Source organism: Eleutherodactylus coqui, chromosome 8, assembly GCF_035609145.1.
Source record: "Eleutherodactylus coqui strain aEleCoq1 chromosome 8, aEleCoq1.hap1, whole genome shotgun sequence".
NCBI classification, from domain to species: domain Eukaryota; kingdom Metazoa; phylum Chordata; class Amphibia; order Anura; family Eleutherodactylidae; genus Eleutherodactylus; species Eleutherodactylus coqui.
In genome coordinates this window covers 159,558,567-159,583,465 of record NC_089844.1, presented here as the reverse complement: position 1 = coordinate 159,583,465, position 24,899 = coordinate 159,558,567, and the positions used below count along the sequence as shown (strand labels likewise).

General features: G+C 44.3%; 1 protein-coding gene across 1 annotated transcript in view; it reads left to right on the top strand.

Moving 5' to 3' along the window:
- Positions 1–4,661: 4,661 nt before the first annotated feature.
- The window catches only part of LOC136577642 (natural cytotoxicity triggering receptor 3 ligand 1-like), a 37,461-nt gene continuing 17,223 nt past the window's right edge, over positions 4,662–24,899 (top strand). The window contains exons 1-4 of the mRNA XM_066577552.1: positions 4,662–4,856; positions 20,024–20,353; positions 22,538–22,846; positions 23,459–23,575. Of these exons, the coding sequence (XP_066433649.1) occupies positions 4,808–4,856; positions 20,024–20,353; positions 22,538–22,846; positions 23,459–23,575 (805 nt within the window). The 5' untranslated portion in view covers positions 4,662–4,807. The remainder of the gene's footprint in view (positions 4,857–20,023; positions 20,354–22,537; positions 22,847–23,458; positions 23,576–24,899) is intronic.

Here is a 24,899-nt window from a genome sequence, read left to right as displayed (position 1 = left end):
ATATCTTGTATTTAAGCTAGAGGTGGTGAAACAGTATGCAGAGGCTCCATGTCCGACCATATCACAACTTGTATCCAAGCTGGCAGTACAACATGGTACTAGTGCCTCCATGGCCAACTGTATCACATCTTATATCCAAGCTAGAGGCAGTACTACAGGGTACTAGAGCCTCCATGCCTGCCTGTATCACATCTTGTATCCAAGCTAGAGGTGGTACAACACGGTACTAGGATCTTCATGCCCCCCAGTATCACATCTTACATCTGAGCTAGAGGCGGTACAACGGGTAGTAGAGTCTACAAGCCCGCTTGTATCCAAGCTAGCGGCGGTTCAACTGGGTACTAGAGGCTACATGCCCACCCGTATCACATCTTGTATCCAAGCTGGCAGTACAGCATGGTAATAGAGCCCCCATGCCCACCCATATCACATGTTGTATCCAGTTGTCTTCAGAAATTAATGCAGGTTTAGATCACTGACAATGACTGTGTTCATGTCTGGAGACCTAGGGGTGAGCACCTCTTTGTATCCAAGTGAGAGGCAGTACAATTGCAAATCGCGCGAAAAAATGCCTGTCTGACTAAGGCCTTATATTGCACTCGCCAATGTGAAATTAGCCTAAAATATCAATTTTTGCAGGAGATACAGAGCTATGTAATTAACACAAGAGGACAGAATGCGGTTACATATAAATCTGTATATGGTTGCAAATGGATCTGAATAAGTTGGGGGCAAAAAAGTGGCAAATGAGATGTAACACTGATAAATGTAAGGTTCTGCACATGGGCAGAGGAAATACAGGTCACCATTACACACTTTTTTTTGCCCACAAATAGCCATGCAAACAGATCGCGTGTTTTAGAACCAATGATTTCCTTTTGAAGCGCTCACGTAAATGATTTTTAGACATGCAAAATACTCGCACCTACAAAAGATGGGACATGCGTGGCTACAATGCACACATCTAAGGTCCGTGCTGCATGAAAAGATAGAACCTGACCCATCTTTTTTTTTTATTAGATGTTTTTATTAAGATTTTAACATATAAAAACATACTACACGTATAAACCTCCCAAACGTCATCCCCATCACCCCCAAGCTCTTTTTCATATTAACCGTCCCAAAGTCCGTGAAGGACAACGTAAGTGGTGGAACCTGTTTTACATTGTCTTCCACCTTAAGGATCCAAGTTCGTCGGAAATGATGTCACCAGCAAACATGATTTGTAATCTGCATGCTCCTTCCCTTTTTGTCCTCACACTTTCCTTGACATCTTGTAGATCGTGGGTTACCCGATCCATCTTTGGTGCATGTTGCACAGGCATTCCCATTGGCTCCTAAAAATCGTCTAAAAATCGTTCATGTGAATGCTTCAATAGGAAACCATTGGTTCTAAAAGGCGCAATCTTTTTGCGCAGCTATTTCTGTGCAAAAAAACCCCCACTCATCTGAACAAGGTCTAAATGGGAAATCACTAGTTAACACTGACATGGAAAACGAATTTTAGTCAACTGTAAACCTAATTGGAGCAACCAGTGTCAGGCAGCTGCTGCCAAGGCAAATAGGGTCGTGGGGTGCATCAAAAGAGGTGTAGGAGCGCACGATGAGAACATTGTTCCTCCTCTTTACCAGTCACTGGTCAGATCACACATGGAATATTGTGGACAGTTTTGGACACCGGTATTCAGAACTTGAGGGGGTACAAAGGCGGGCAAGTAAAGTCATAAATAGAATGGGTGGACTACAATACCCAGAGAGGTTATCAACATTTGGGTAATTTAGTTTAGAAAAAAGATGGCTGAGGAGCGACCTAATAACCATGTATAAGTCAATCAGGGGACAATACAGAGATCTCTCCCATCATCTGTTTATACCCAATTACAAACACTGTATTCACATAATTCATAATAATTCAGAATTTCAGTAATTAGCAGAAAACTATGGTTTTTATACCTTGTATTCCGTTATATCGAGGTAACCCTTATAAAATCAATCCATCCCCACTATGAACAGTCTACAGTAGCGGTCTATGAGTATATACTAGGGGATGCCAAAGGAATAAGTAATAAAACAGACATTATTAATGAAATAACTATCAGTAGTAGAGATGAGCGAGAATACTCACTAAGGACCATTACTCGATCGAGCATTGTCCTTAGCGAGTACCTCCCCGCTCGGAAGAAAAGGTTTGGCTGCCGGCGCGGTTGAGAGGTATGTTGCTGCAGTGAGCAAGGGGGAGCAGGGGGGAGAGAGGGAGAGAGAGATCTCCCAACCCGCCGCCGGCAGCCGAATCTTTTCTTCTGAGCGGGCAGGTACTCACTAAGGGCAATGCTTGATCGAGTAATTGCCCTTAGCGAGTATGCTCGCTCATCTCTAATCAGTAGTCAATTAATTGAGACTCTCCAGCATTAGGAATTGGCGACTGATAATAATTCACGGGTATGAACCAAGAGGTATGTAGCAGGAGACCGTAACAACAAATTCGTGATACGATTTACCAATGGATATTTTGTGTTATCGGTTACTGAGAGGAGAAGTGATTACACATAGAAGTGAATGTGCAGAAGCATCAGGAACACCCAGCAGCGCTTCTAAACTAAAATAAGGCCTCGTGCCCACGGCCAGGACAGATTGTGACTGCGAAATTTCAAAGCAAAATCAGAGACGGCGACCCCCAGAGACCCTATACTCACCTGTCCCTGTCCGCAGCGAGTGTCTCACCTGGCGAACCGGCGTGCATGCGCAGTGCAGGGCATGACGCTTCAGCGCTAGGCTGTGACACTAATTCCCGCTATACGTCCACAGTGCCCATTGTGCGGAATATTGCGGAACAGACGGCTTCCTTTGACTGCAATGGAAGCCGTCTGTGCGATTTTACGCACAAAATAGAACATGCTGCAATTGTCCCCCACAAGCAGAAAATCGCAGCTGATTTCCGCTCATAGGCAGGGGAGAATCTTTTAAGGCCTTAGTCAGACGGGCGTTTTTTCGCGTGATTTGCGGATCGCATGACGGATGCGCATCCGCAAATCGCGTGACCGGTGCCCGAAAATCGCCCGAAAATCTGCTCCTAGCCGCGTTTCATTAGAAACGGGCCGGAGCTGTCCAGCGCATTGCATTCAATGGAGCGGCAATACAGCCAGCTCCATTGAAAGCAATGCGCTGCGGGCGAGTGTGGGATGAATTGTCGGGAAGGGCTTAAATATATAAGCCCTTCCCTGCAATTTATCCAGAAAAGTGTTAAAATAAAGAATATATATATACTCACCTGCTCCCGGCAGCCAGAGTTCCGCGCAGCCGGCCTGCAGTGGGTGTGAAGGGGGTGTGAGTCAGAGCTGCCCCCTGGATGTCAAGAGGGTGGCACTCACATTGCTTCCCCGGCAGTCAGGCTCTCCTTATAGAACAGAAATCGCAGATCGCACCTGTCTGCGATCTGCGATTCCTGTTCTCTTCTCTATATGCGCTCAATGGGGCCGGCGGCAGCAGCGCCGACCCCATTGAGCGCATATAGAGAAGAGAACAGGAATCGCAGATCGCAGATAGGTGCGATCTGCGATTTCTGTTCTATAAGGAGAGCCTGGCTGCCGGGGAAGCAATGTGAGTGCCACAGGAGACAATCTGATTTGCTAGAAGCTGCCTGCACTACCATTCCTCGTCCTCCCCCTCCCCCCCACCAGGAACACGCTCTTCACTCTACAGTTGCATGATGTCTCGTTGAATCTCTCTGTGACCCACGCATCATGTAGGCAAGCAGCCAGAAAGCATTGTGTGCTGTGTGGGGCCCACAGTTCCCCCAGCTTTAGGGTCTGGTTGTAACCACTGAAAGCCCTACATATAAGCCACTGTGTATAACTGCTACGTATTAGTAAAGACGAAAATCCAGAGCAATTCCACAGAGAATCTGTGTCAAAGTTCACATATTAGACATGAGGGGCTTGGAGCGCAGTTGTTCATGGTGGATTTTTCCGTGATACTTGAAAGTAACAAAGACTCCTTCTGCTGCCGCACATGCTCTGTTGAATGCTCTGTGTATGTTGACGTTTTACTTTAAAATCAATGTTTCCTCTGTACATATGTCATCCAACAAAGTCAGGCACATTATTGTTTTCCTGTCTGATTCATCTTAGATTCGATAGAAAAAATGGCTATGTTCCCGGATGATGTTCACATCTGTGCAACAGCTGTCAACCTTGTGGAGTTCTCTCATGTAACGATGTGGAGAATATACTGAGAACAGTGAGATTGAGGAAAAATATCCAAAGAAACTGGATCCAGAGGACGCAAACCACTACTCACCGAAAGGGGTCAGAGGAGGATGTCAAGAATTGTTCTGATGAATAGGTGCTGCACAGTCAAGAGTAACCGAAAATAACACTGGTGCTCCAACTAACGTGCCCGAACACACAACTTGTTCCTTAGCATGGATGGCTGTAACAGTTTGCTGTAGTTTGAAGGAAGATAATGTGAGGGGGGTCTCTAATAAAGTGGCCATCCAGTGTACATACTGCTATTATGGCTCTAAGGAAGCTGCTGATTAGATAAATATATTAATCATATCATTATGTATTCACAGAACAGATGCAGTCATATAAAACACTCAAGATAAACATATTGTTTACTTCTTCCACTGAGATAAGAGTTAATTTTTTCCTAAAGTGAAAGTGAAAATTCCCCACAAGTCAATAGTCCAAGGAGGTGCAGAATAAGTGGAAGAGAACAGTAATATACAGATATGATTTAGGATTTGCAGCTTCGTCCACAAGAAGTGAGAAACTCGGGTTAATCCAAAGAAGGATCTGGGCGACAAATGGGCTTCAGAGAGACATGTGTCGTCCTCCTCCTCCTGCAGCACACAGGTCGGTGATATTCCTTGTAGTGATGGTAATGTGTATGAGTGCGGGGCTGAGGAAACAGATATCAGGGGGCTCAGCTGATACAGAGGGGTGCGGGCGCTGGGAGTGAAAGTAAGCAATGCAAGAAGTGTAGAAGAGAACTTGGGAAGAGAACTATGGCATGTTCAATGGTGCTGTTGAAAATTACAACTCTGCCCACAAAAAAAAGTCCTCAAATAGATATGTCACCAGAAGAATGAAAAGTTATTATTTTTTTGAGAGTGTTATATACCAGAACTGCAGAATGTGACCTGCACACAGGAGCATTAATGACCCATGTTCATGAAAGGGTTAATAACCTACTGTAGTTGCTGCCTTTTTATTAATCAATTTTTATTAGTATCACATATCAGTTGTACATTACAGTAACTAATACACAGATTTTCCATTATATTGCTTGCATATAATTAAAATTTGCTTAATGAAATATACGAATCACTGCTCAGGTGTGATACCATTTTTGTTATTAAACGTAACACAGGACATACAGAACTCTGGTAGTCGCGAGTTCTAATATAGGAATGGGAGGGGGGAAAGAAGGGAAAGAGCAGGAAGAAGAAGGAGGTTGGAGATAAGAGAGTCATAGGGGGAAAGATCAGAAACAAGCAGGAAATCAACATTTTGAGACATCATGATGCATATTTGTTGATACAAGGAGTCGACACTAGAGATGAGCGATTATACTCGCTAAGGCACATTACTCGAGCGAGTAATGCCTTAGCCGGGTATTTCTCCGCTCGTCTCTAAAGAATCGGGGGCCGGCGGGGAGCGGCGGGGGAGAGCAGGGAGGAACGGAGGGGAGATCTCTAGAGATATCTAGAAATTTCATTATTTCTAAAGGCTAAAACTTTTTCATAAATGCTATATTCCGACACCATTTGTATTTTAGTTCCCTTACTCGAGGCACCTCTGTCGTTCGCCACCTTCTAGCTATAAGCAATTTTGCCCCCAACAGTATATGACATCAATATTTTGGTTGCTGGCTTAATTATTTTTAAATGTAGGAAAAGAAGGGCTGTACCCAGATGTTTCGGGATACTAAATTCTTAAAACTTATTTTTCATGAAGAATATATCATTCCAGTAGGTTAAAAGTAAGGGACCTGACCAAAAAATATATATAAGGTGTTCCCTCATGTCCACAGCCTCTCCAACATAAGGCCTCAGGGGTCAAGCGTCTACTTCTCAATTGTATGGGTGTAAGATACCACCTTGGTAATACCTTTAAATGAGTTTCCAACATATTAGCGCATTTAGTAGCTTGTTTTGCTCTTTTAAAAGAACCCAACCAACTTTCTATTGGGACATCTATCCTCAGATCCTTCTCCCAATTTAGGAGATGCCATTTTTTTCCCGGTCTTAAATCTCCTATCATGTGGTCGTAGAAAAATTTAGTTTTTGACTTATTACTAGAGATGAGCGAACGTGTTCTTCCGAGCTTGATATTCGTGCGAATATTAGGGTGTTCGGTATGTTCGTTATCCGTAACGAACACCATGCGGTGTCCGGGTTACTTAAACTTTCTTCCCTGAGACGTTAGCGCTTTTTTTTGGCCAATATAAAGACAGGGAAGGCATTACAACTTCCCCCTGCAACGTTTAAGCCCTATACCACCCCCCTGCTGTGAGTGGCTGGGGAGATAAGGTGTCCGCCTGATATAAAAGTCTGCCCCTCCCGCGGTTCGCTATGGATGCATTCTATATGCGCTCAATGGGGCCAGCGGCAGCAGCGCTGACCCCATTGAGAACATATAGAAGACAAATCCTTCTTCTCTGGCACAGCTGTAACAGCTGTAGCAGAGAAGAACGATGTTTGCCCATTGAATTCAATGGAGCGGCAATACAGCATGTTCCACTGAATGCAATGGGCTGCCGGCGATTGCAGGATGAATGGTCGGAAAGGGGTTAAATATATAACCCCTTTCCTGCAATTCATCCAGAAATGTGTTACACTAAAAATATATACCGGCGTATAAGGCGACGGGGCGTATAAGACAACCCCCCAACTGTCACCTTATACGCCGGCAATACAGTGGAGCAAAGAATAAAAATCATTACTTACGTTTTTAGATGATCTGCGGCGCTCCTGCAGGCTGTCGCTCCCTCCTGGTCCACGGCAGAGTATTGCTTTCTCCACGAAAGACTTGAAATCCCCGCCTCCAGAAACACAGCCAATCACAGCCATTCAATGACATCATTGTCATTGGCTGTGATTGGCTGAAGGCACGTGTCTTTCTGGAGGCAGGGATTTAAAGCCTTTCATAGAGAAAGCTTGTCTGCCGTGGATTAGGAGGGAGTGACAGCCTGCAGGAGCGCCGCAGATCATCTAAAAACGTAAGTAATGCTTTTTATTCTTTGCTCCACTGTATTGCCGGCGTATAAGGTGACAGTTGGGGGGTCGTCTTATACGCCCCGTCGCCTTATACGCCGGTATATATTTTTAGTGTAACACATTTCTGGATGAATTGCAGGAAAGGGGTTATATATTTAACCCCTTTCCGACCATTCATCCTGCGATCGCGGGCAGCCCATTGCATTCAGTGGAACATGCTGTATTGCCGCTCCATTGAATTCAATGGGCAAACATTGTTCTTCTCTGCTACAGCTGTTACAGCTGTGCCAGAGGAGGACGATCTTTATGCTGACAGTGGGGGGGGGGGGGGGGCACTCTTGCCGCTATTGTGGCTTAATAGTGGGACCTGTGAACTTGAGATGCAGCCCACCATGTAGCCCCTCGCCTGCCCTATCCGTCACTGTGTCATTCCCATCACTTTCTTGAATTGCCCAGATTTTCACACATGAAAACCTTAGCGAGCATCGGCGAAATACAAAAATGCTCTGGTCGCCCATTGACTTCAATGGGGTTCCTTGTTCGAAACGAACCCTCGAGCATCGCGGGAAGTTCGTTCCGAATAACGAACACCCAAACATTTTGGTGTTCGCTCATCTCTACTTATTACTTTGTGTTAATTTTATCAAACTTAATGCTGTTGACTGGGAAAACTATTTTCCGAGGATAGGATGTTTGCAGAAACGATCATATCTGGGAGTATTTAAATAACTCATCTTTAGGTATTCCATAGCTCTCAACTAATAGCGAGAAAGGTTTAAGGGTGCCATCGCTAAAAAGATCTGAGATAAATTGTAATCCTTTCTTAGACCAGGAGACTAGGTGTAAACCAGGAATGAAATATTTCAAGATATCAATAGGAACCTGTTTAACTTCATAAGTTGTGGTTTTCTCGGAGAGATGCGCAAATTTAGTCCAAGCCTCCAGTGTCACCCTCATGGGAAGCAAAATGGAAGGAATGTGTAAATTCGGGCCTAAGAAGGGGTATAGGATTGATAACATTTTTGCATAAATCAGAGAATTTAGGGTCTTTGAATTAAATATCTCTGATTCTAAATTATGCCAACTGACCGATGTAGACTGTGTGAACCAGGGTTCCGATTGATTTTGGTAGTAGGGTGTGTCGGTATGCCTCTAAATTAGGAAGATCCACGCCTCCTTGTGATTTATGGAGAGACAGTATAGAATGGGCCACTCTTCAAGGTTTCCGAGGCCAGACATAGTCAGTCATTTGACTTTGAAGTTTCTGCATTATTGATTGAGGAATTGGTATTGGAAGAGTCAGGAAATAATATAGTACTTCTGGGAGAATCATCATCTTGTAAAGTACTATGTGTCCAATCCACATGGCTTGATAGTTTTAAAAATTATTTAATTCTTCTTGTAAGGTCTTCAATAGATGAAGATATGGTGATGGATCTCTGGATTGAGCAGCATCCACCAGGACTCTTTGAGCTTGAGAAAGGAGCCGTGCGAGCTCCAAAACGCGTTGCACTACCCTGTTCTGTTCAATAAAACACTATTTCACATCACCATCGATGGTTTGTCCATCTCATTCTAGGAGACATTAAACCACACTAGACCTTTTGTTTGGTCTTATGAAAGGTGTTTCTGCCTGAGGTTACCCTGGGGACTCAGTCACACGAGTGGAGGTACGCGTGTATTAGCGACGATACGCGTGTATTTCCGCGTGGAAAAAACGTCTGCGCCTGTCAAAAAAAGAACATATGGGTGGCAATGGAGTTGGTCATGCGGATTTTCGTCCGCACGTGGTGCGGGTTTTTTTCCACGTGGAAATACATGCAGATCATCGCCCATGTGACTGAGCCCTAAGTGCAGGATTTTTTTTTTCCTATCTCCAATAGAGGAAGATAATTGATTGATTTTATGTCTTTAAGGGGAAAACAGATATGAATGCCAAGATAAGGGATCCTTTTTTGTTGCCATTGAAAGGGAAATGTATACCTACTATTCACTGTAGGGTTCGAGAAAAAAACTAAAATATAACCTTTATTAAATATTATATTAAAAGGGAACTTGAAATACAAGTTTCCAAAGGACACACGAAGAACATAAACAGATTGCTCCCCAGTGGGCTGCTGGCGATCGCGGGATGAATTGTCGGGAAGGGCTTAAATATATAAGCCCTTCCCTGCAATTCATCCAGAAATGTGTAAAAATAAAAAAAATATATATACTCACCTGGTCCCGGCAGACGGAGTTCAGCGCGGCCGGCTGCAGTCCTCCTGAACTGCTCTGAACAGCTGTGAGTAGTATTCAGCAGCAGGGGATTTAAAATCCCCGCCTGCTGAATGAGCTGCCTCTGATTGGTCACAGCCTGACCAATCAGAGGCAGCTCTCACTCACACCCATTCATGAATTCATTTCTGGATGAATTGCAGGGAAAGGCTTATATATCTAAGCCCTTCCCGACAATTCATTCCGCGATCGCCGGCAGCCCATTGCTTTCAATGGAGCCGGCTGTATTGCCGGCTCCATTGAATTCAATGGGCTAACATCGTTCTGCCGGGACAAGGTGAGTATATATTTTTTTTATTTTTACACATTTCTGGATGAATTGCAGGGAAGGGCTTATATATTTAACCCCTTCCCGACAATTCATCCCGCGATCGCCGGCAGCCCATTGCTTTCAATGGAGCCGGCTGTATTGCCGGCTCCATTGAATTCAATGGGCTAACATCGTTCTGCCGGGACAAGATGAGTATATATTTTTTTTATTTTTACACATTTCTGGATGAATTGCAGGGAAGGGCTTATATATTTAAGCCCTTCCCGACAATTCATCCCGCGATCGCCGGCAGCCAACCCAACATGTAGCCCCTCGCCTGCCCTATCCGTTTCTGTGTCGTTCCCATCACTTTCTTGAATTTTCCAGATTTTCACAAATGAAAACCTTAGCGAGCATCGGTCATATACAAAAATGCTCGAGTCACCCATTGACTTCAATGGGGTTCATTACTGAAAGTTCGACTCGAGTAACGAGCACTCAAGTATTTTGGTGCTCGCTCATCTCTAATGTTCTGCAAGAGGTTCTATCACTAAGACAAAAATTTACGGCAATAGTGAACAACCTTGATGGGTTCCATTTGTAATATAAAAGGTTTCAGATAGGGTACCATCAACTAAAACTTTGGCCAAGGGGGGTGAATATAATGCTCTAATTGCCTATACAATATTTCCATCCAGATCAAACTTTTCAAGGACTGAAAAGGCATAACCCCGATGTAGCCTATTGAAAGCTTTTTCAGCTTCTAAGGCTAAACGAATGGCAGGAGAGTGGAAGGAATCTATTATTGAAAGAAGGTTTAGTATTCTCCTCATTCCATCTGGTGCTTGTCTCCCTTTAATGAAGCCCACCTGGTCCAAATGTACAATAGTCGGAAGGATTTTGAGGAGTCTTTGGGCTATAATTTTTGAATATAATTTTGTGTCACAAATTAGCTGCGAAATTGGCCGGAAATTTGCTGGTGAAGAGGAATCCTTGCCAGGTTTGGGTATAGTAACTACTGTGGCCTCAAGCATCTCTGCCGGGAGTTTACCTTGTGTTACACCTTGGTTAAAAGCAGAAATCATATGTAGCACTAATATTTCAGCAAATTTTTTATAGTACTCGTTGGAGAAACCATCTGGGCCTGGAGATTTTTGGGATTTTGATAATTTAATTCTATCCAATATTTCATGGTTTGATATAGGTTCATTTAACAGCTTATTTTGAGACTCTGAAATAGATGGGAGATTCAGGTTACAAAGAAAAGACAAGATTTCTTGTTGAGTTGGTTGAGAAGTGGAAACATCATCTTTAAGATTATATAATTATGCATAAAATATACGAAAGCATTCAGCTATTTGTTTTGGGTGGAATTTTTTTTTTCTCTTTGGACATCTGGGTTAGACATAAAGGGAATTTTTGCTTTGATTAATTTTTTCTTAACTAGACTTGTGGATTGAGGCATAGAAGTTTATTCGTAAGGATTGCAGTGTCTTATCAAAATTTTCCATCAAGAGGGTACGTAATCTTTGCCTTAAACTTAAAAGATTTTTATGGTTTTTGTCTGAAGGAGAGGATCGAAGTAGTATTTCAGTGTTTGTAATTTGGGAGAGAATTTCATTAATCTGTGACGCCTTCTCTTTTTTATGTCTTGTACTCATCTTGATGAGGATCCCTCTTATAAAAGCTATATGAGCATTCCAAACCATAAGAAGAGAAACTCCAGAGTGGAGTTAATCTTAAAATATTCTCTCAAAGCGTCAGAAATAGATCCCCATCAAGAAGAGGCTGTTCCTCTACAATTCGGTCCCTCCTCCCTGGCAACCCCACAAAAAAGTGGCAGAAATGGACGCGTGGTCCGACCAAGTAGCAGTATTAATTTTAGCATCTTTAACAAATGGTAGTGACTATCTATCTACTAACACTAGGTCAATCCAAAATAACGACCTGTGCTGCAAAGCATTTAGGCATTGGAACGTGTCATAGAGCGTTTCTTTTTTAAGCCAGGGGCCCAAAGTGGGAGGTCTTCTAGGGATCTGGCATGATGAATCTATATTTTTGTCAGGTATGAGGTTAAAGTCACCACAAACAATCAATCTGCCTCTTTCATGTCTCCGCAACTTTTTAATTATGTTTAAAAATCTCATTTGTGCCGAATTAGGCGCATAGACATTCAATATGGTACAAGGGATAGAATTTACATTACCCGAGAGAATAATATATCTCCCCTTAGGATCTGTTCTAGAAAGGATATTTCTACAGTGAAAGAGTCTCTAAACGCCAACAAAACACCAGCTTTTTTATTTGGTGGCTAGGCTAGGAAAATATTGGGAAATTTCTTATGCTACATTTTTGGAAAGGCGGAGGCGTCAAAGTGGGTCTCTTGCACACATATCTGCATTTTAAGCGAGAGCTTCTTTGCACAAGGAAAGATGGTAAATTCAGCCCATTAGCATTCAGGGAAAGAAGCTTAACCGCGATATAGGTTGTACAATTCGGTATAGAATAGTGTGGACGTTTTTTGATGTCTGTTCTGAACATAGGGGGGAAACAACATACATGGTAATTCAAATAAAGATTCCATCAAATGAATCACAAAAGTGAAAAAAGACAACAAGTCCATAGAACACTCGGGCTCATGCATTGGGGGATGTAAAGTTCACCTGAACGAGAACTAAAGTCAGGCTTACAGAAATTTCTTTACTATAAATGATTACAAAAAATTTCATCGGCCCAAGTGGTATTTGTGTAGCTTTTCTTTCGTGCTCCAGGCCTTCTAGTTGAGCCTATGGATCATTCTTCGGGAAGGGAGATGCCCCAGGACTTCAGCGTTGAAATTGCATCTTCTGGTTTGCAAAATACGTGGTTAACTCCATCTTTTTGGATCAAGAGTTTCGGCGGGAAACCCCATTTCTATGGAATTTTTGCTTGGCGAAGGGTGTTAGTGATTGCAGAGAATTTTCTTCTTGCCTGCAAAGTCACCTGTGATAAGTCCATATATAGCCGGACTTCATTATAGGGTGCGGGTGGTTGGTTTGATTTGTGAGCTTCTTTAACATGGAAGAAGTGCAGCCATGCACATCTCTAGGAACTGATTCTGAAATGGATTTCGGCTTAGGTAGCCTATGAGCTCTAGCGATTATTAGGTTCCTAGGAGATGTGTCTGGCAAGGCCGTTTTTATCAGTTGTTGAAGGTAATACATTCTGGTATTCCTCTAAACTTAACGTTATTATGTCTGTTTCTATCTTCTATGTCTGCTAGCTTGATTTTAGGCATATCAACTTCTTCTGATAAAGCATCAATAAGATCATTATGAGGTTGAGTGATTTCGCCTATTTTGTTTTCCGTATGAGTGATCCTGTCATCAAATTCTTCCATATTTGTTTTTAGAGTAAAAGTCAGGGAGTCAAAAATAGATTTCAAGGAGTTCTTTAATGCTACCATCATTTCTTTCATAAATGCCTCAGTTGCTGGTTTATCTGATGAGGGCATAGAAATAATGATCCGCCATAGGAGGGCTGTGAGAGTCTCCTAAGTGATCTTCCATTAATTTAGGATGCTGCTTTAGCGGGCCAGCAGTGGGAGAGTTCAGTGATTTTTTTTTCTGGGCTGTAACTGGCGCCATTTTTGTACTCTATTGTTTGTCCTTGTGAGCTCCCTTCCCTTTATTAGGAGACATGGAGAGCGTTGTCTGCCCGGGGGAGCTATCTGGGGACTGTTGGACTGCGCTCACCTCAGAGGTCCCCTCATGGAGAGTCTGCATTGCTGGCAGTGAGCAGGAGCTGGATGCTGGGGACAGACTTCCTCTCCACGGCAGAGAAGCAGGTGATACCAGGGCCTGACGGGCTACGGACTGTGAGCAGCCGCGAAGAAGTCCTTCAGGCGTCCGGGCAGAGTGTGGGAAGACTTGCGATAGTTCATCTGTGCCCAACGAAGCAGCAGCGCTGCCACCAGAGTGAGTGACGGCCGCTGAGGATGCTTTAAGGTTGCTTCTTCAGCCTTTGTTCTTGAAGCTCCGAAACTATGCGGCCATCTTGGTGCTCAGTTAGGCCACGCCCCCTGTAGTTGCTGCCTATAAACTCTCTCCAGATGCTCCATAAAACTGAATCTTATATAGGACATGTAGTCTTACAGGGGACCTATAGTGGAGTGATACTCTATTAGGATCACATGTCTTTATCTCTGTTTTCATACATCCCAAAATCATACTTGCTTTTGCAGCTCCTGCTTGACATTGAGGGCTGCTGTTTAGTTTATACCAAAATATCCAACTCCTTGGCTATAAGTCTTTCTCAAGAGTTGTAGAAAATCCTGCAGACTGAGAGCGTGGAGAAATATTACTGCTGCTCATTTTATATGTACTTACAGGTTTAGTGCTCCTTAGTGTCAATAACAGGAATACCTTTAGACTTTTTATGAGCTTTTATGGTTTGTGTGTTCCCAGATATCTGTACTTCTACAATGCCCCTGACCTCTGGACTGCAATTACTCTTCAGAATACTACATTTCCAAGCTCCTTTACCTACACACATGGGATAATGCAATTTATAGCCATCCCACTGACATCCTGAAAGGGAATGGTGTTTGATCCTGCTGGTAAATTCCCACACTCTCCATTAATTCAGAGCGTAAACAGATGAGCGCATGTGCAAATATGCTCGCCGCTATGGTGCGCTTGTAAAAAAAAACAAAAAACAGAAAGATATGTCCTATCTTTTATCGCACATAGCAATATTACGTGAGACACACGATAGTGGAAACTAAACCATTGGAATTAAGGATTTCATTTCATCACGTTTTGTGGGTGAGATTTTCATGCTCGCAAAATATGACAAAAACATGGCCGTAAGGGCTTATTCACATGAGTGTATATCGGCCGCTGTTTTCACGGCCAGGCCGATATACATTACCATGTGATGCATTGGATTCCAATGCATCAGATCACACATGCGTATTCCCGTGGCATAAAGCACCTGGCATAAAGCACCTGGCTTTTACACTGGGCAGGAAGCCATCTTCCTGGCCGGACTATAGCCACTGCCATTGACTCCTATGAGAACCAAGGACAGTGACCAGAGAAGGGAGGTGGGAGGGAGTTTAGTAGCGTGACTGCTTAATTCCCCCCCTCCTTCTCTTCTCCTCTCCACCCCTTGTCGGCTGTTTACAATGGGAGGGGGAGGGGCGGAGCCAAGCGCTGCCCCAATCCGCACCCTCCCATTGCTGACAGCGGACAAGGGGTGGAGAGGGGGCAGGAGATTAGCTCCCATCCTGCCCTCACCCAATCCCATTGGAAACAGCCGGAAAAGAGGAGAGAGGAGGTGAGCTGGCAAGGGGAAAGGAAGGTCTACCCCACTCCATGGCATATACGCCATACGTGAAAATGCAGGCTGATTTACACTCGCGTAATAAGCCCCTAGGCTAATTTCACACGGGTAATTGGGATTTTGCCGCAAGAAAATCACAGCAAAATCACATTTTTGTTACCACAATTCTTAAAGCATCAACGGTGCTTTTTTTAAGAATAATCTTCCATCGCATCGCTGCCGCCCACGATAAAATCACTCAATAGGACTTTATTTTGTTAAAATTGCATCGCAACGCAAGCAGGCTTAATAGACCAACTTGGGAGATAAAAAAATCACACATCACATCACAGAAAGATAGAGCATGCTGTGATTTTTTGTTCTTGCAACATCGTATCAGTGAAAACATCGCTAATGGGAAGGAAACCGTTGAAAATCATTGGTTTCATAAGTCTGCTTTTTTACTTACTCTCGCGTCACATAAAAATCTTGCGATTTTAGCGCCCATGTAAGAACCACCCTTAGGCCGGTTCCACACAGGTGATACAATTGCTTGAGATTTGTTGAAAGACGCACAAATATGAACCCAATTCATTTGAATGGGTTCATACACATGAGCGATGTTTTCACGCATGACACTGCATTGCGATGCTATGCAAGAAACACATTGCAGCATGTTGTATTTTCCTACGATATCCTCTATTTCTTCCAATGGGGCAGGTGGCAGCAGTGCCAGCCCTATTGAAAGCAATGGGAGAACTCTGCAATCCTCTATTACAGCAGTGACAGGGGATTCCTTCATCCCCGCGGGGAATCCCTTTAGCCATGACTGCTGTCACAGAGTAGCACAGAGTTTTCCCATTGCTTTCAATGGGGCCAACGACATCAGAGAATTTCAGTTTCGCGTGTCCTATTATATTTTAGGTGCAATTCTTTTACACGCATAAAATTATCCCCTCTGAATCTTTTCATAGGAATCCATTGATTCTATTAGCTGTGATTTTTTTTTTTTGCTGACTGATCTAACGCTATATCTCAATATTGCTGACCTGCTACACAATGCTATGGCATATGAGCCCCAGGACATGGATTTCAATTTTGTGTTGTGACCCCTGTTAAGATTTAGAGAGTGGGTAGAGTTAGAGAGTGATTTCCCCGAAAATCATCCCTAGCTGTAAAAAAAGTTAAAAAAAAAAATTATACTCACCTAGAAGAGCCGTCCGGCTCTCCTGTCCAGCCCGGCAGTTGTCTTCTGTCTTCTGGAGGCCGAGGATTGAAAAATCCCCACCCCAAAAAATCACTAGTCTCATTGGCTTAGCGCTGCCTGTGATTGGCTGAGCGCTGACACCAATCACAGGCAGCACACAGCTGTCGTTCAGTGGCATTGAATGAATGGCTAAGCGCTGCCTGTGATTGGCTAAGCACTGTGACCAATCGCAGGCAGCTCTCAGCTGTCATTCAATGGCCGAGTGATGCCTATGATTGGTTGAGTGCTCCGCCAATGAGACCAGCGCTTTCTGGGAGTGGGGATTTTTCAATCCCCTGCCTCCGGAAGACAGAAGACGACAGCCGGGCCGAACAGAAGAGTTGGACGGCTCTTCTAGGTGAGTTTAATTTTCTTTTTACAGCTAGAAATATTTTTCAGGGAAGGGCTTATATTTTATCGCTGCGGGGGTTGCCTGCAACCCACTGCTTTCAATGGGGCAACAGCAGTGCTGACCCCATTGAAAGCAATGGGATAGCATCACGGACTTCTGTCACAGCTGCGACAGCTGTGGCAGAGGATTCCTTCCTCCCCACAGGGAAGAAGGTATCTTCTCACTTAGCTATCACAGCTGTCAGAGCTGTGGCAGAAGTCCGCGATGTACTCCCTATGTTTTTAATGGGGCTGGCGCTGCTGCCACCGGCCGCATTGAAAACACTGAGCGATATTGCAGATTTTTTTCTCTGCGCTGTGAGGCTTAAAGGGGTTGTCCCGAGGCAGCAAGTGGGTCTATACACTTCTGCATGGCCATAATAATGCACTTTGTAATGTACATTGTGCATTAATTATGAGCCATACAGAAGTTATAAAAAGTTTTATACTTACCTGCTCCGTTGCTGGCGTCCTCGTCTCCATGGTGCCGACTAATTTTCGCCCTCCGATGGCCAAATTAGCCGTGCTTGCGCAGTCCGGGTCTTCTTCTTTTCTGAATGGGGCTCCATGTAGCTCCGTGTAGCTCCGCCCCGTCACGTGCCGATTCCAGCCAATCAGGAGGCTGGAATCGGCAATGGACCGCACAGAAGCCCTGCGGTCCATGAAGACAGAGGATCCCGGCGGCCATCTTCAGCAGGTGAGTATGAAGACGCCGGACCGCCGGGATTCAGGTAAGCGCTGTGCGGGTGGTTTTTTTAACCCCTGCATCGGGGTTGTCTCGCGCCGAACGGGGGGGGGGGGTTTAAAAAAAAAAAAAACCCGTTTCGGCGCGGGACAACCCCTTTAAGAGTAAAAATTGCAAATAAGTATGCCATTGAAAATCATAGGTTTCATAATCATGCCTCTTTATTTGCTCTCGCATTGCAAAAAAATATGGGTAGGCGCCCTAAGAGTTAGGGCTTATTCCGACGTGAGTATATCGGCCGGGTTTTCATGCCTGGCGGATATACGCTGTCTCTCTCTGCAGGGAGAGGAGGCGGGCCGGGAGCAGTGCACTGAGCTCCCGCCCCCTCTCCGCCCCTCACAACTATTTGCAATGAAAGGGGGTGGGGAGGGGCCTAACTTAGCTCCACCCCGGTCCCGGCCCTCCCATTGCAAACAATGGTGAGGGACGGAGAGGGGACGGGAGCTCAGTGCACTGCTCCTGGCCCGGCCCGCCTCCTCCCCCTGCACAGAGGGACAGCGTATATCAGCTGGGCATGAAAACCCGGCTGATATATGCACGTCGGAATAAGCCCTTAGAGAGTAAAACCTAATTGTAAAGTTGTAGATCTTCTTCCTAGTCTAGCTTTGGTTCTTGTTAGTGTACTCAAGTATGTGTGATTATTTCTAGTCCAGTCTTTGCTCCTTTGGTCTTATAGTTTATTGTTTGCACTTCCCGCTCCCTGCCCCCCGCCCCCCGCCCCCCGCTGGCACCCGAATCTTTAGAGATGAGCGGGCAGGTACTCGCATAAGACACTACTGGCTCAAGTAATTTTATGCAACACAAATGTTTTCGTGTAAATAAGCCCTTAGGGTTCTTTTTCACAGATCAATTAATCATTGGAATGAGCGAATGAACAAGTCATTTGCTTTCAATTGAAGTCCTTTTACTCACGCAATCGTTGACATTTTTCTCACGTTTTCATTGTAGCTCGTTCAGTCCATTGTTCTTCTGTCAGGGGAGTTTGGAAACGCCTGGAAATCGTTAGCAAACGACTGAGCGATCGCCTTGTAGACAGAACAACTGTCAAACGATGCAGGGTGATTTTTATGCCTGTATAAGATGAATGATGAATGAGAAGGGATTGAAGTATCATTCATCATTCAATCATTGACCATGTTTACACTGAACAATTATAGCTCATTTTCGCATGATTCAACAATTATTTGAATAATAATCATTTTGCGTAAAAGGTCCCTTAAATCAGCCCCATTCAATTTTGTTATCTTGTCTCTGGGTCTTAGTGCCCTCTCATTGTTTGATAGGGTCAGTGTTTTACATAGTTTCTATTAGGGAAATACTAGAAATATTCAGGGACAGTGGTGTCTGGTATACGGGTCAGCGTCCGGTGGATAAGGGGAATACATAGGAAAACCTAGTGTTACGGTAAGTTATTGTCAGTTTATTATCTGTTTACCATCATTCATTTGTTCCATTACCTTACTATCATCACCATATCTATCTGACTACCATCATCATCAGCCATTCATGCCATCATATGATTCCCATCACCATTCTCGTCCTGTAAGCTCTTTATAAGTTCTTGTTGTAGCATCTTTGTTATCTATTAGTGTTGATACATGCTTCATATTATTGTTCTGTCTGATCGCACATAATTTGGCCCTACTTTCAGTCCTGGAGGTATATGAGTAGTGGGAGTCACCGTTCGTACCCAGGAAAGGCAACTGCTATGGGTGAAGTCCAGTTCTGTCATTTTGTGTCCAGCTGGTGTTGTTCCACCTTCCACACAATATACATAATCATTCAGTGATGTACAATACTGAGCCATAGTCTGACTTTAGCATTCATACTGTATCTATATATATAAAAACGAAAGCCCTCACTGACTCACTCACTGACTCACTGACTGACTGACTCGCCAAAAGTTCTCCAACTTCCCGATGTCGTAGAAACATGAATTTTGGCACAAGCATAGATTATCTCCAAAATAGGAAAAATAATTGGGTCCCAACTCGATTATTCAACTCTAGCGCAAAAGAATTAGCGTCGAAATTTAACGTACGGAATCTAAATCTCTCACTTCCCAATGTCATAGAAACTTAAAATTTGGCATGGGCATTGAATATGTCATAAATAGAAAAGTTAATGGGTCCCAACTTGATTATTCAATTCTAGCGCAAAAGAACTAGCATCCAAATTTTACATACGGAATGTAATTTTCTCACTTTCCGGTGTCATAGAAACGTGAAATTTGACACGAGCATTGATTATGTCATAAATAGGAAAAGCTAATGGGTCCCAACTCGATTATTCAATTCTAAGCGCAAAAGAATTAGCGTCCACATTTTACGTACGAAATCTAATTCTCTTACTTCCTGATGTCATTTTATATAAAGGATACATCGCATGGTTACCTCCCGTGGTGTTTCCTGGGTAACACAGAGAACTATGCAAAATGGTGAACATATGTTTTTCCGGTATCTCTAAAGTAACCACGACTTCATAAGATTTTCCATGTGAACGCCAGAAAAACACCAGTACCAAATTAACTCGGGCGAAGCCGGGCATATCAGCTAGTATATCATATGTATTATGTGTGTCTACCTGCAGGTGCAGCTTTGGAGATCTCTGCTCCCAGCACACATAAGGCTACAGTCGGCTCACCGGCTCTGATTCCTTGTAGCTATACCGTACAAAAGCCTCCCGTCAATCCTAAATTTTTTGCAGCATTTTGGTACTTCGAGGGAAAACAAAATCTGAGCTACGATAATGAAGTAAGAACAACCGATCCCAGATATTCATTGGACATAGAGAAAGCATTAAATGGAAGAGTGGACCTTTCTATATCTAATATAGCTTTATCAGATGCCGGGGTCTATGCCTGTTCAGTGCTCTACAGCCCGCTGCGGAAGACGAAGGATATCACTGTGTATGTTACAGGTAAGTCAGGCCTTGTCCATGTATGTTGTACATTATGTCTTTAATAACTCTCTGGAAAGCGAAGTCACACTTGGAGTAATTGTTCCTCAGTAGAACTCACTGCAAGTCTCCAGTATAACTGTGGTGATCCCACCACAAAATCCATATGTACAGTATCCCATAGGGTGACCTCGGACACCAGGGATATATGGGGAGCTGGGAGAGTATAGTGCTGGCCTGACATGGTGGCACTTACCAAACCCTTTCCTGGAGGGAACACACATACTGTAAGGACCGTTGATTCGCGGGTCCCTCGTGCCCTCATCGCCGGTACTGTCACACGGGCTGCTGCTGTGCAGCGCAGGGAAGCCCCGCTACTCGAACCTCCCCTGGCCGCCGAGCTCCTCCTTGCCGCCGGGTTGCTAGGGACGCGGTGGGTGTTGCCGCGCGCTACGTCCTCGGTATCATGGCAACCAGACGTGTCTCCTTCCCTGTGTAGCTGGATGTACTCAGCTGCTGTCAGACTCCCCGCCCCAATCAGCTGCTGGGGCGGGAATTCTGACAGCATTTAAACCTGCTTGTGTCTGCATTCCGGTGCCAGTGTTAGTTTGGTCTCCCTGCTACACCAGCGTACTTCTTGTAGTGACTCCTCATTTTTGACTCCCTGTTTTTGAACCTGACGTTGTCTTTGCCTGACCCTCTTGTACCGCGTACCCTCTCGTTGCCGACCCGGATAGTCTGACTCTCCTTGCCGTTGTTTGTTCCAGTGTCTGTCTGTTTGTTAGTCCCAGTGTTCCCCTTCCCTAGTGAGTGTAGGGACCGTCGCCCAGTTGTTGCCCTGGGGCTTAGCCAAGGGGGGCAAGTAGGTAGGGACAGGGGTTGTGGGTATTCTCAGGGACTACCAGTTTCCCGGACCCCGAGTCCTGACACACACTCAAGGCCAGAGTATCACTGCAGGCCACCAGGGAGACCCCTAGGAGAGGAAGATGCCCACAAAACACGATAACGGGAGTTGTAGTTGTCACGTGTGATGCCACCATTCTCTCACACAACGGTCTGACCCTCAGCAGAGAAATAAATATAGCCACACACAGTTAGTTCTTGAGTACCATGGGTCTCTAGGAATGGTTAGAACACGTGATAAACTTTACTTTAGAAAACTGCAAGCAGGTTATACAGGTAGTTCACTTAAAGTTTTTACAGTGCAGGCAAGGCAAAAGATCAGAGGTCAGGGAGGAAACGCAGGATGACACCGGTCCTGCAGTCTACATTATCTGCCAGAAACTGCCGTTGGAAGGGGAACACTCCAGAGGAGGAAAGGGGTAGGGTCACTCCACAGACACTCTGACAGCAATTATTAGCTCAAAATACCTCCACCCAGCCTTGGAGACACGTGGGTGTGACAATTAAAGGGTGTACCTCTATGCGGTGATCCTGGTTCTGGACGGCCGTGTAGGAAATTTGAGAGTTGATTTGTACCTCTTCACTGGCTTTGAGAAGAAGTATTTACTTACAAATGCTTTGTCTTATTCTTGGGGGCTCACTCCACTCACATGCAGAACACAAGCAACACAGGAAATTTCTCCTCCTCTTCCATCTTCACCACAAGGAGGCTGAAGGTGCCTTCATATGGCTCTGTGTTTTATACTCTCTCAACTCCAGAAGATGGAACCCCTTTCCCGCTCTCAATCACTCACTCACATTTATACCCTCTCTTATACCACATGACATGACAGACTTGATACATTTACATGGAGGCTTGGATTTTATTGAACATTTAAGCCTTCCAGTGCTGCAGCTGTGCAACACACATAATGGACATAACAAGACAGCTTTGCACAATGCATCAACAAAGGACAAACATGTATGACATTAATGGAGGGGACTAGGATGATGTACTCGGCCCCTACAGATGCATTACATACGGATTGTGCAGCAGATTCTGCCCTATACTGTACTATAAAGGGTAACATCTGTATGCTCAGATTCAGCTCACAGTTCCTTAACTTTCCCCAAAACATTTAGAAAATACAAACCACATGTATTATACGGCAAAGTGCTGTGGATTTAACATTTCATGCCATAAATTGTAAATCCGCCATTAACAAAAGATAGCGGTTGCTGCAGTTTTTGCCATTAGCCATCATCTCCATATAAGCATATAAGCAATAATAATATTTGACTAACTTTATTTTATATTATCAGCTCTCCCGCAGGTGACCATCACCAATAAGATAGTTGTACTGAATGAAGAGAGCATCCTGCGCTGCTCCGTCACTGGATTCTACCCCGTGGACATTGGTATTAAATGGTTCAGGGGCAGAGAGATGCTGAGAGATGTCACTGAGGATGAACCCCGGAGGAACCCAGATGGAAGCTACAGTGTGAACAGCACCGCGACCATAACCCCCACCGAGGAGGACAGGGAGCAGATCTTCTCATGTAGGGTCCAACATCAGTCTCTAAAGAAGCCTCTCCAGGAAGACTTCCAGCTGCTATACAGAGTATACAGAGGTGACGATGCCCTTAATAAAAGGTCCAATCACCTGCAATAAAGCTCCCTGACTTTTTCATCACCCTGTATATTAAAGTTCAGGGGGCTAATGCTCCCCCTTATGGAGATCATTGTGAGGATGTGATGAGTCTCAAACACCATGCAATGCTCCCTGTGAAAAAACAATATGCTAATAAGTGTTGGAATACTCCTCTACAGCTCCACCTATTGGAAGGCCGGTACCTTATGAGTCAATATCTGATGTTTTTACAGACCTTGCATTATGACTTTGGATGTAATCCAAACCAAAGTACTCATGTACATACAGCTGTTTTAGAGTTCTCGCTCCTCATCAGTGCAAAATGTTGGAGAATAACTAATAGGGTAGCGACCTTCCAGTAGGGGGCACCGTGGAGGATTATTCCATTCCTTAGTTGCATAGCTTTTTCCCAGGGAGCATTGCATGACCTATGTGGTCTTCTACAGAAGGAGAAATTTTAACCCCCTTTCCCCCCCAGTCCCTCTGTATGGGGTGCAAAAATTGATAACCTAATTATTTTCACTGCAGTTTTACCAGACATGTTGTGTAATTAATATTGTTCTAATTAATCTATAGTTTTGTATTTTTACAGATAATGTGATACCGCAAAATCAGAGCCTTCTTATTGCTGTTGTTAGTGGTATTATTACCGCTGCAGTTGTGGGGATTCTGGCCATTATACTGGCAACAGCCTTATATTGCAATACACGTGAGTACCTCTTCTGTCTTCATATTGCAGATCTTTATTTCTCATATGTACAAACTTTAGTAGAAAAGCCTTGAGTCATCACTCACACATCAGAATCTTCTATAAGTGATTGTCCAACAAAGGAAATCATCACCACTCATTGTAGCTGACAGAAGATGTTTTGAAGTTAAAGCATATTTTTAGGTACAAATGCAATAAAGATCTTTAGAGACCGGCCTTCATAGTTATACACTGCAGCTGAGTATTGCACTAATGCCATAGTCTTAGATCTCTGTGTGATATGCCATGTACAGATGTGTTCATCCTCTGTGTATAAGCTAGCGGGCACTTGACTGCTGGTCGACTTTATGGAGGACTTTAAGGAGTTTAAGCATGAGTAAGTTGACATGCGTCAGCATTATGTTGGCTTCTATCCTCCTCCCCTATTTTCCCTTTTCATTGGTCAGCAAAGTTTCCCAGGGCAGAATTTAAGAAATCTGTAATACTCCCAGCCCGAGGCGAGGTATTTCCTTTAATAGATCCTTGAATCCTGATGTCAGAAAATGCAGCACTCCTTGCTTTGTAAAGGGAGAAAGTGCTCAAAGAGGGCACATCCTGGCATTCCCCCTCTTAAAAGAATTGCCCCACAACTCCTGTCCCACCCACAGTGGATCTTGTATCTCCTAGTAGAATTAGCCCCTCTCCGTTTCCTAGAAGAAGAAACAGAGCGGCAACAAGGGAGGATCACTCTCTGGACCGCTGTTGCTCACAATGCAAACGTTTGCTTTGCTTCCTTTAGACTGTTACAAGCAGTGGGTGGTGGAGCTACAGTGGCCGGCGGCACAGAGCAGCCCATGGCCTTCTCAGTGGCTGTTATTGTTTCCCACATGTCTCCAGCATACAGCTCTTCAGCAGCAGCTGTAGCAGTACTAGCGATGCCACCACCTCCTCCTTGTAAACCTCCAACCAGCTGGCCAGGTGGCTTAGTAGGAAAGCACCCCCTTCCACTTTAGAAGAAATACAGGCATCTGCCTTCCCTATCCCTCAAGCCACGCATGCCTGCCTCAGAGCTCAGTTGACCTGCCACCTTCTGATGACAGTGGATCTGAGGCTGAATTTTTTTATGTTGATTTTACCCCCGGGATCCCTCTAACTCCTCGGCAGTTTATAAAGCCTGCCACTTCACGTGCCTCATCAGTTTGATCCCATAGCTTGTTCACCATGAAGAGTGAAAGGCATACTCCCCTTCCAACTCTGCTGACTCCTCAGTTGATAGATATAGGTTCAGGCATCATACACTTCAAAGCTGGTGTTAATCCACTGTCAGAGATTCCATAGGTCCCAT